Here is a 12,641-nt window from a genome sequence, read left to right on the forward strand (position 1 = left end):
ACGTAACTTTCTCTTCAAATAGTCAATCTCCAACTGCATGGCCTTGGCATTCTCCCCACGGGAGACTTTACTTCCACCTCGTGACTGACTCCTACTAGTATGGATGGTATTACATTTCCTTCCCGGTCTCCACCTTATTTAAGATTGTGGAAGTCATCTTGACGCTGGGACCCCCTAGACTTTACTTGGTATGGACCTGAATTTGCCATAACCAGACTTCAGACTCATTAAAAACCCAAGATTCCCATAGGCGGTGCCAATTGTAAGGTCGCAATTCGTGCCTAGGCCCAACAAGAAGGAGGGTATAGGCCCAAAGAGCCCAATACAATAAATTTATAGAGTGTAGGTTAGAAATCTTGTTTCTGATGAGCTTAAATGATAACAACAATGGCTCAAGATTACAACACAACTAGGATGAAGGAGTTTATATGATGAAACTTATCCTCAGATTCAAGCCGAGAACCAAATGCTTATATTTCTCCTTACTTAAAGATTAATTACAAATATCCAGTCTACAGTGTTTTTCTTTCTATCTCTCAATCCCTTTTTCTACAGGACCTTCTTCCTTCTTATAGCTCCTCCTCCCCTCCATTCTTACTCTCCACTTGTAGATTCAGACTGCTCTCCTTGATATTTGTCTCATCAGCCTTTTCTTGAAGTCCTTAGGTAATAGCTGTAAGGCTGAAAATAATTGTTTAGGTATCACTTCCTCATAAATGCGGCCAGAGACTTAGGTACAGAGCATTCAATGCGGTGGTAGCAGCTTTTTTTGAGATATTTCCCAGCTGCCCTTGCTCTCTATGCCCTTATGAAACATATCTTCATCCCCAAGACCTTCCAAAATATCATTCTAGTCAACATAACATTCCACCTGATCCTCACTGCACTTAGCCGAAGAGGTACTCCTCCTCGGATTATTTACATTCACTTCGTCTGCCACATTTGCTTTTGGGGCTATAAGTTTGATATCATTATTACCGTCAATTCGTCCTCAGACAAGTAAGCATCCTCGGACCAAGCCCATGGTCCAAAAACATATCTTGGGCCTTTTATCCCCACAATAGTCATGTTAATTTGCTTAATGAGAATTGTAATCTTAGACTACAACTAAGTTTGTAGTCAAATTTTTTCTTTAAATTTTGGCTCTTTTAACAATATACTAGGTCCTTACAAACAAAAAGAAAACTCCCAATAAATTTTTTATCTAACTAAATTTTTAAAGAGATGTAACTTGTAACATTGATAATGAGACTATCATGCAAAGATTTCAAAATAAGAAAATTCCTAGAAGAAAATTGTCAAACTATGTGTATGTGTGTTTTGGTCAATATATGAAGTTCTTTTTATATTAAATTTTGGTCAATAATGACTACCCTGAAAAATATTCCTGGAGCCTCCACTGAGAGGAGAGTACAAATATAAAAAATAAAAAATGTCAAGATTTCATGGTTTTAAAAACCGAACTGGGAAGTTTGACCGGAAACCGGGCATCAATTTGGTCCGATTATACTTAAAAATCAAAAATTACATAAAAAGTAGAGATAATCGAAAAACCTGTTGTTTAATTGAAAAAACCAAAATCCATTATGGTTGGACAGGCTTTAGAACAGTTCAGTTAAATGTAAAAAATACTGTGTTTTCACTCAAAAAAAAAACCCACATGTTTGTAGAGAGATTGAGGTATAGATTAGAGGTGATTTTGATCATTTTTTTACGATGGATTACCTTTACCTGGCTGTTTTCAATTTCAATTATTCTTGAAATTTTTTAGGGAGAAAGAGTGTTTGAGAGATGGAGAAGAAGAAGCAAATTCAGAATTTAAGAGAGAATAAATAGAAGGCTAAAAGAAATGGGGATTGGACTCGTTGGGATTTTTTTTCCATTTAACATGATTTTGCTAAAATTTTCGTTAGTTGACAAGTTTTTGAAACTAAATTTTAAAATAGCATCTCAAGTTTCTATAACTCGAGTTTCAAGCTCTGAAACAGCTGACATTTTATTTTCAATCTACGTGCAATTTTTTATTCACTCCTCTTTTGCACTAAATTGGCTGTCGAAGGTCCCCAAATTAAAGAAGTTATGGATGAAGGTTCTCCTGCATGGAATAAAGGGAGGATTTTCTACACAAATGCCCCAAAGGAAGTTGTGGACGCGTATGCAACTCAATTCTGCAGAGGACACGGAGTCATTCCTTTTTGCTAGCGCAGAAGAGCTTGTCATTGGAGGGCTACTAGCAGTTATCAAACCTGCTGCCCCTAATGTCATGAGCAACTCAGACACATTTTCTGGTACAGAATTGGACCTTCTGGGATATTGCCTAATGGATATGGCCAAAGTGGTGAGTAAAAGAATTTTCAATTCTTCCTCCTTGACCCTTGTTGTGGTAATTCTGGATAAATAGGTGTGACTTTCAATAAGTTGAAATAGAAATGAAAAAAAAAATCAGGATTTATTACAACCATTCATCATAAACTTCAAAATTCACAATCAACAACTTAATTTGAAATTAATTTTTTGTGTCTACCTTGCCGTCCAAATTAATAGATTATTGTACACTTATCCACCCTAAGGACATTTGCAATCTATACTCTAAAATACAAAAGTCAACAAACCCACTCAGATTTGGTGATACAGTAATTTCAACCCAAAAAAAAAAAAAAAAGTCATACTTTTATACCATACTTTTTATAAACCGATTCCCAAAAAAATAGCAAATTGAATAAATAAATTTTAATTGATATTCTATCCAGAAAAAAATTATAATTGATATTTATATATTAAAAATATACTAAAATTTATCACATTAGACCTCAAAATATAATGAGCCTACCTACCTTTTTTTCATTTGTTCCAGCAACACTCTTTTTAAATTTCTTCCTCCTCTAGGTTTTTTATTTAAGGGTTCCCCTTCTAACATATTAACTTCTCAAACTTACAAATACATTTTGGATAGAATCACATGTCGAAAAATGATATGAAAATTTGTGTGTGACATTACTTAAAAAAATAATAATGAATAAAGAAAGAGTCCACCACCTTAAATCAATCAGTAACTATGTATCCTACAAATTTTATTTGACCTACCCATATGGTACTTTGATGCGACAAGTCCAGTCCAATATTGGTCCATTTTGGTCAATTCCACTTCAGTCCGTTTTGGTCTATTCCGCCCATTTTGGTTAATTACGGTCCACCTCGATTCATTTGGTCCATTTGATCTATTTAGTCCACATCAGTAATTCTTTGGAAAGAGAGATTGGTGTAAAAAGGGGAGCTAATTCATTTATTATTTCAAATTCTCAGCATAATGTTGATAAATTCTTGATAAAATGATATTTTTCTTATGTTATTAAAGTTTTGTATTTTTGTATTTTTTTGGTAATATAAGTAATAGATTTACTTATATTTGCTTCCTCTTTAGACCATTCAAAACATATAGAGGATGAAATGTTTGTAAGGAGCACTAGAAATAATTTTATCCCTAGTTGTGATGAATGGCAAAGAATGGTTTAGCAAGACCAGATTTAGTGGCAAACAAAAGTTGAATAGGAATGAGTACATTTCCGAAGTATTTTTACCTTCCAATAATTTTTTGTTGGAGCTTCCCTCCTTTTATCAAATATAATGGTGTGAATCGAGCTTTAATCTATATATATCTTAAAGTTTAAGCGTAGCATTTATTGTTGTTACATTTCTGTGTAAAAAGAGGAGCTAATTCATTTATGATTTCAAATTCTCAGCATAATGTTGGTAAATTCTTGATAAAATGATATTTTTCTTACGTTATTAAAGTCTTGTATTATTATTATTATTATTTTTGGGTAATATAAGTAATAGATTTACTTATATTTGCTTCCTCTTTAGACCATTCAAAACATATAGAGGATGAAACGTTTGTAAGGAGCACTAGAAATAATTCTATCCCTAGTTGTGATGAATGGCAAAGAATGGTTCAACAGACTAGATTTAGTGGCAAACAAAAGTTGAATAGGAATGAGTACATTTCTGAAGTATTTTTACCTTCCAATAATTTTTTGTTGGAGCTTCCCTCCTTTTATCGAATATAATGGTGTGAATCGAGCTTTAATTTATATATATATATATATATATATATATATATATATCTAAAAGCTAAAGCGTAGTATTTATTGTTGTTACGCTTCTGTTGAGCCACATCAGCAGCTACATCATCCACCAATTTCCAACTTTCTCTATCTTCTTCTTTTTTTTAACTCTTTTTTTTTCTCTTATTAATTTCCCAACTTAATGTCATATTTTCACAAACTTTTCCCCTTCATTTTATCTTTTCATCTTCTCACTATTATTTATCATAATATCACTTTTTCTTTATCCATTTATCTTCTTTTATTTTTGGCTTTTCTTATTCCCTCTATTACTATAAATTTACAATTCTCAATTTCATTCCATACATAGTTTTCCCACAAACATAAGGTTATTTCTCTCTCTCAAATTTTTTTATTTAAATTTTTTGTCATTTTTTTTAATATTTATTTTGCATCTCTACTTTAAGTTGATAAGTTTTGTTATACTTGAATCTCTACTTTCGGTTGATGTGATTAAGTTATATTTTTAAGTTGTTATCTTTTTTCTTCTTTTTGATTCCACAGATATTATCCTATTGCATTATATATAAAGATAGTATATAAGAATATAATGTTATTTTATTACATAACATAACATGACTTGGATAATTTGGTGTTTTTTACAATATTTTTTATTTTTACTTTTTTTTCTTCTCATATTATTTTCTATAAATTTCTTTTTATTCTCTCTCTCTCTCTCTCTCTCTCTCTCTCTCTCTCTCTCTCTCTCTCTCTCTCTCTCTCTCTCTCTCTCTCTCTTCAGTCTACTTCAATCCAATTCAATGAAGTCCATTTAGTCTACTTCAGTCAATTCAGTCCAATTGGGTTTATTTGATCCAATTCGGTCCATTCAGTCCCATTCAATCTACTTTGGTCAATTTAGTCATGTTTAGTCCATTTGGTCCAATCCGGTCCATAGTCCATACAGTCCATTCAGTCCACTTCGATGTATTCAATCCAATTTGATCCATACGGTCAACCTAGGTCCATTCGGTCCAATTTGGCCAATTAGGTCAGTTAGGTCTATTAGGTCCAATTTGGTTCATAAAATCCACTTAAGTCTATTCGGTCCAATTTGGTGCATTCTGTCCATTTAGGTTTATTCAATCCCATATAGTCCATTCGGTCCACCTAGGTCTATTCAGTCCAATTTGGCCAATTTGGTTCAGTTAGGTCTATTTCATCCAATTTGGTCCATGACTTCATACAGTCCACTTGGAAAATTCGGTCCAGTTAGGTCTATTCGGTCCAGTTCGGTCCAATCCAGTCCATTATGTCCACTTCGATCTATACAGTCTAATTTGGTCCACCTAGCTCTATTCGGTCCTATTTTTCCAATTCGGTCTAATAAGATCTATTCGGTCTATTCGGTTCATTTTGGTCCATAAGGTCCTCTTAGATCTATTCAATCCAATTTGGTCAATTTAGTCTAGTTACTGTAGACACCCCATTTTACAACTTGCATTTAATCAACCAGTAGATCTTCAGATTTGTGATACAAAACAAATCTTGATACTCTAACTATCATAATGGTATGTCATGGGTTTTGATCGGACCATGTGATCAAAAGTTATCATACAATCAATTTTCAATGATCATGGCTCACCTACATGATGGGCCAAATCACGTCTTATCTTAAACACTTAATTTTGATTGGTTCCAACAAGAATTAATTTAAAATTAATTAAGTGTGAATTTTTATTAGATTTCATTTTATTTATTATTTTTTTTTTAAATAAAAAATATTTTTCTTTATGGCATCTTATCTGCTCTTTTGAAAAAAACAATTTGGAGAGAGAAAGATATGATCCATGAAAAATTATTATTAAAAAAAAAATGCAAGTGTACAAAAATGTCTTTTCCCTGTATGCATGTCTTTTCCCTGTATGTAAGTGGATTTAGAATAGGTACTCTCAACCTAAGCATGTCTTTTCCGTGTATGCAAGTGTACAAAAATGGACCGAAGTGGACTAAAATGAATCGAAGTGGTCTAAATGGACCAAAGTAAACACAAATGGACCAAATGGAACAAAGTGGACCGAATGGAAACATGGAGGACTGAATAGGACCAAAGTAAACTGAATAGGATAGAGTGGACCAAACTGCTTTACGAGTACTCCTTCTAATGCAAATCTTACGTATAAAGAACACATTAAGGGACTATGCAAGGTAAGATACTTTAGCTGGTGATTCAATATTTCCATTCTCTTAGAGCTGAAATGTCGATTTCTTTCAATCAATTCCTTAGGGGTGGTGAAATAAGCAGGCACATTGCCAAATAATCCTTGCAATATGCTTCCACTTTTGCTTCATTAAATAATCCTTGCAATTAAAAACCATGATCTTTGCCACATGGAAATATTTCATGAACCAGTATTTCACTATCCACCTAGAATAGTCACTGAAAAATGGAAACTCAGTTACACCCATGTTCTATAATTGTAGTTATTTAGCTTCTTTTTATTTTTATTTTTTTTATACAAGATAGAATTTGTGACATTTAGCTTTAAATTTGTGACATTTGCAATGCTACCTAATTCTAAACAATAGAATTTTAAATAAACTTTCTAGTTTCGGATTAATTTGCAATATCCTTCATCATCCAAAAATCAGTGTATTAAATTAGGGGTAGATTATTGCCAAATTAAGATGTTGATTGTAGAATTCTGTGGTTTAGAGTGTGCGTTGCAAATGCATTTATAATTTAGGAAAGATAAATATACACTATTTATTATTTTACATACTAATTTGGATGGCAGATTGGAAATTATAAATTAATTTGTAATAAGGGTGTTGGTCAAAAATTTTGAAGTCTCATATGAATGATTGTAATTAACCATTTTTTTGTTTCTTATTTCAAATTAGTTATACCCCCTGGTTAGAATTTCTAATCGAAGGGTTAATTACAATAATTTCCAACTTTTTGCACCCTAATAAATAATAGAATTTTAAACTAACTCTATATAGATATAAAATTTTTCACAAGTTGTTCATTATATATATATGTGTGTGTGTGTGTAGTGAATTAAGTGCAAGTGATGTTGCTTTAAATCATAACAAGTCAGGCAATTGTTTACTTACCACTTTGACCATGTCCATTAGGCAAGATCCTAGAAGGTCTAGCTCTTTACCAATAAATGTGTCACAATTCTAGGTGTGAAAAGTGCCAATAGACCTCCAACCACAAGTTCTTGTGCTCTAGCAAATAGGAAGGACTCCATGTCCTTGGCAAATTGAGCTGCAAAGGCCTCCACCACTTCCTTTTGCGCATCTATGTAGAAAATCCTCCCTTTATTCCAAGTAGGAGACCCTTCATCCAAAGAAAGGTGTTTCTTTTGGTGGAGCTTTGAGCTCAACCACTTATGCAGAGTTGGTTCGAGCTACACAACAAACTGTTGGGCTATGGACAAGTCAGAAGTGAATTTCTGCTACATTAGTTTCTAGGCTTTGCCAACTGCAAAGGGCTTGAATCTCCCTAAAGAGAGCGAGATTTTCGTGCCTTAGTCCAACATTGTTTGCTTATATTTATATTTTTATTGTAATTAAAATATCATTTTATTGGTAATTTCTCTAACAATTTTAAGGAGATTCAAAATGGAGCCAACAACTGAGAAGCCAAATGACAATGTCAGAGATCTCAACAAGCCCTTCCATTTTAAGGGAGCCCATTTCAAAAGATGGAATCCAAGGTCCTTTTCTATCTAAGCCTTCTTAAGGTAGCCTATGTCCCCACTGAGAAGAATCCAAACAAGGTTTCTACTGATGACATGACCGAAGATGAACTCTATAATCATCAAGAAAAAAAAAGTATGAACAAGATGAGTATAAATGCCATCATTATCTTTTAAATTGTCTTGCAAATCATTTCTATTATTATTATAATACTACATACACTTTTGCAAAGAAAATTTGGAAAGCTTTACAAAGTAAATATGACACCGAAGAGGCTAGTGCAAAGAAATATGCAGCTAGTTGTTTCTTTCGTTATCAAATGGTGGATACCAAATTTGTTGTGGAACAGGTTCGAGACTTTCAAATGATCATGGCAAAAGTTAGATCCGAAGGCATAAAGATTGAAGACAACCATATTGTGGCTGGTATCATTGACAAGCTACCACCATCATGGAAAGAGTTCCAAAAATCAATGCAACATAAGCAAAAGGAGACGTCCCTTGAATCCTTGATTACTCGCATCCGCTTAGAGAAGGAAGCTAGAGGACAAGATGCACTTCTAACGCAAGAGGGTAATGGACATTCTACCACCAAGGTAATTTTTCAATTATCAAAATTACACACGTCTGCTGCGTCTTAAACCCACAACTTCACCCTCCAACTTTCCCTTACAAGGGGAGGAGGTAACAATATTCATCACTCAATCCTGCTTCCTAGTAGAATTTTAAATTTCTAGTCCCATACACAAAATCCATAGCTAATTCACTAGTTTAAGTCCATAAAATCATACCAATCCTAGTTTGAACAACAGAGTGTTCACATATTCATCCCTCTCTTCCACGGAAGGTATCTCCGGACGCTGAAGCTCGGCTGCAAGGGACAGCGTTTCCCGCACAGTTAGCTGCGAGAAAAAGAGATCCTCTTGTCTCACATAAGCAAACCTACAGCAAAAAATGGGGAAAAAAACACCAATTACCAATAAACCTCTCTAATCATATTAAAAACAACAAATTTATCACAAATTTTTTTGGCATTTACTTATAAGCTTTGTTAGAGCTAGGCTTCCCATTGACCTCCAAAAGGCCTGACAAATGCACACGCGGCGACGCCATCATCTGACCTGCAAGAACATTGAGCAATGTAGTCTTTCCTGACCCTGATGGCCCCATTATCGCTAACAATCTCCCCGGTTTCGCCTCTCCACTCACGTTTTTAAGCAGAAACCGCACCTAAAGAGTTGCGAGTTTAGTTTACACATTACAATTTCCATCACATGTTCATTTGGTTCAATCAAGTGCAACAACAACAACAACAAATTCGCTATGATAATTAACGAGTTTTGGTCTAAGATTTTGAAAGTTTGTAATTGATTTCACAAAAAAATTGAATTTTGAATTCAAGAAAAGAAGGAACTGACTGATTTGGAGGATTTATCGGAGAGAGAGCAAGTGATGTTGCGCCACCGGATTGTGACCGGAAAGACTTTACCGTCGGCGGTTGAATCGCTGGATTCAGAGTCTCCGGCGAAGTCGTCCTCGTCGCGGTCTTCTTGATCGGCCTCCGGCGGGAGAGCTGGGCCTGGGCCGGAGAAGAGGCGGAAAAGGAGAGCTGTAGCCACGGCGGCAAGAATCTGGCCCAAACCGTTATCGCCAATTCCGGCCACCACCTGGCCCACCTTGTTCCCGCCAAAAACCACCATTTTCGTCTCTCAGGTTTTGAGCTCTCTCTCTCTCTCTCTCTCTCTCTCTCTCTCTCAGTCTCAGCTTTTGTTGCTTCACACTCACTCACTCAGAATATTAGTAGAACTGTTTAGACGGCGTCGTTTTTTTGATATAGAGTATTGAACGAACGCCCAACGGGTGTGAAATGTGGATAACGGATTAGATGCACATGAGTGACGCGTGTCCCTGTTTGAGGATAAGATGGGCTATCAAGAAAAAAAAAAAGGCCTGTTTTTCTTACTAGTAGACTTTTCACTCTTGTCATGGGCCTAGGGATGGAAAAACATACAATTGCTTTATATTCTTAAAATCATAGATTCAACCGAATGAGAAGATTGAATGGTTTCGAGATGTCACTCAATTCGAGGTAGCGGATGCAACTCAACGCTATTGATAGTAAATGTCATTTAATAAGACCAAGTCACACACTTGATTGTGAGAAGAAATCACTCAACTCCAAAGCAAAAACACTTGCAAGTAATTTTTAGAATAAAACTCTCTTCCTTCTTCTGATTTCTCATTGATATTTATAGGTGAATATATTGCATGTGAAATAAATGCTTACAACTAAATTTTTTACAACTTCCAATATAGATGACAACTCCCTAGATTGACTTCACGTCACCTTATGATTAGATTTATTAGGGTGGAACGAAGACTTATAATTAACTTTGATTGAATAATAAAGATAAATAAAAGACAAATAGACTTATAAATAAATGACATATGTCACTCATGTAGCTATCACATAAGTTGCCACTATGCTCTGCATAATATTTGCTATGTAATTTCAATACAAGATAACTTTATTAATGCATAGATAGTTGAAGATGAAATATTTGAACTCTAGATGTCTCTATTAGAAATACCATAAGATGTCAACCAATTGAACTATGACCAAAACAATATAACTTTAATATGTTAAACCCATGCTAGTTTGAGGAAAAAATAAATTGTTTGAGCATTTTTCACTTTTGTATATATTTTTTTCTTTGTTTGATTGTACCCTAGCCACCACCATCGCATTGGCTAAGTAAAAAATTTAGCTTTGAGCGGCGAAATTAAAATATGAGAGTATAGTCTTTTTATTAATATTTGTCCAAGAAATATATCATTAAAAATTACTGGTTTAGAGACCAGACTAGGAAAAAAAAAAAGGAAGAAGAAGAAGATAGAGGTGCTATAAGTGTGTATATATAATACATTGATAAGTGTCTTATAAACCGTACACAGTTAAAATAAAGGTGATGGTGATCCATAACAAGTAGTCTTCTTCCATAAGGGTCATCCAAGACCAAAGACGTCAAAGACAGTCTTTAGAAAGGAGAAAAGAGAAATGTGCACCAGTTCATGAAATAAGGATGTCCAAGCATGTTACTAGTCGTCCAAAGAGACTTTGGTCATCCATACTATAAGAAAGTATGGACGATCAATAAACACTTAGTAAAATTCTAAGTATTTTCCACTAATCGCAAATGGTTAGACCACTCTCCCCACTAAGTCCACATATCAACCGCCACCTATGACACATGACAGCCTCCACTCCCACCCATGATGCCTAGGTTCACAACAACATGACCTACGCTGGTTATGATTTCATCGACATCAGTAATCTAGTAATTTGTCAAATGCATGATATTAGTTTTTAGCTTTTTTTATTTTTTTCATTTTTTTATAATAGATACAATATAATTTTAACATATGACATTTGTTATATGATGATTGTTCTTTATCATAAACATTACCAATTAAACTAACTAGAACCAACACATGTAGGATAGGTTGATGTTATTATTTTTCTTGTTAATTTTTAATTAAATTTTAAATTTTAAAGCAAGACTAAGAAGGAGAGTTGCTAATGGTGTCCAACTATTTTAAGGCACGATTAATTAATAATATGATGAATTTTGAGTAAGTTATATGGTATAATAACACCCAAATGTTTCTCAAAAAAAAATAACACTCAAATGTTTGGGTGTATTTGAGAGAGAGAGAGAGAGAGAGAGAGAGAGAGAGAGAGAGAGAGAGAGAGAGAGAGCAAAAATGGTCATGTTTTTACCTTTAACATATGTATAAATCTAACTATTTAGGAGTTTGATAGAGTATGTGGCATGTTTTACCCAGAAAAAAAAGTTGTAACTGTGCTAGATCATTAGTGGTAATTAATGTTAGAATATGCATGCTAATCCACTAAAGTCTTTATAGTTTGTGAAGAAGAATTTGGAGCAAAAGTTCATATATTTTTACAAAAAAGGAAAGATATTCTTTTTGGTTTATTGACTAATCACTTCAAGGTTTTTCAATATATAACCCCTTGGATGATGTATTGAAAGTGACCTTAAATGGCCAAATTGGATGAATGATGAATCGGGTAAAATGTGGAATGATTTTGTAAGTAAACTGGCAAGTTTTGCATATACGAGACCCAATGGACAAATTTGAGTCTTTTGCGTAGAGAAGCCTTTAATAATATCACAATGTCCACAATACTTGACATTAAAAAGTTGCTCTCACAAATTTATCTGGAACGTGATTGGTAGTCACAAGTGGTGCATTACGCCTTGTCTTATTTGAATGCTCACAAGTAATCATGTGTTCCATTTAATTTAACGTATCCACGAGCAGGTAAAAAAAGGGATGGGTGAGTCAATAGTCAATTTATGTTTACTATTCTCTAAAAAGTAGATAAATAATATACTTAGCTCCCTTGTGGATTCCAAAAAATATAGCTTAAATAGTAAATATTTCCACACTCAAATCATTCTAAAATGAAAGTGCAGAAAACAATGCTTCAAAAAAAAAAAAGTGAAGAAAACAAGAAAGTATACAGTGTAACAATGGCGGAAGAGAAAGGACAGAGTAAAATCTATGTGATATGTGATTGAATATTAGCAATACTAACTGAATAATACAATGTGCATAGTTCTCTATTTACACATGTGATTAATGTGCTCTTAACAGAAAATATCTAATTACAAAAAAAATCTCGGCAGCTAATCCTTTAAAGAAGATGCTAACACTGACTCTGAAGCTCCAAGGCTAAACGATGCCGTATAGCTTTGACGGAAAGAATTCTCTTTAAAACCAAAACGTCACCGTTTGTAATAATGAGATACGGTGCCATTTTTCTGCAGAGTTAAAATAT

At 34.0% G+C, this 12,641-nt stretch overlaps 1 protein-coding gene across 1 annotated transcript; it reads right to left on the reverse strand.

Moving 5' to 3' along the window:
• Positions 1-8,559: 8,559 nt before the first annotated feature.
• On the reverse strand, positions 8,560-9,588 carry LOC142606567 (ABC transporter G family member 7-like). The gene is made up of 3 exons (XM_075777884.1): positions 9,193-9,588; positions 8,814-9,004; positions 8,560-8,716 (listed from the first exon to the last, which is right to left on the reverse strand). Exons 1-3 carry the CDS (start codon positions 9,472-9,474, stop codon positions 8,560-8,562), a joined length of 630 nt encoding a protein of 209 aa, XP_075633999.1. The 5' UTR covers positions 9,475-9,588.
• Between the last annotated feature and the right edge of the window lie 3,053 nt (positions 9,589-12,641).

This window comes from Castanea sativa, chromosome 8 (assembly GCF_040712315.1).
Source record: "Castanea sativa cultivar Marrone di Chiusa Pesio chromosome 8, ASM4071231v1".
NCBI lineage: Eukaryota > Viridiplantae > Streptophyta > Magnoliopsida > Fagales > Fagaceae > Castanea > Castanea sativa.

Bases quoted from the DNA above. Each gene is read 5' to 3' on its own strand.
- LOC142606567 (XM_075777884.1), bottom strand. From the start codon at position 9,474: ATGGTGGTTTTTGGCGGGAACAAGGTGGGCCAGGTGGTGGCCGGAATT. The intron at 9,005-9,192 runs GTCAGTTCCTTC...GCAACTCTTTAG, and splicing joins CCGATAAATCCTCCAAATCA to GTGCGGTTTCTGCTTAAAAA. The intron at 8,717-8,813 runs GTAAATGCCAAA...TTTTTGCTGTAG, and splicing joins AGCTCTAACAAAGCTTATAA to GTTTGCTTATGTGAGACAAG.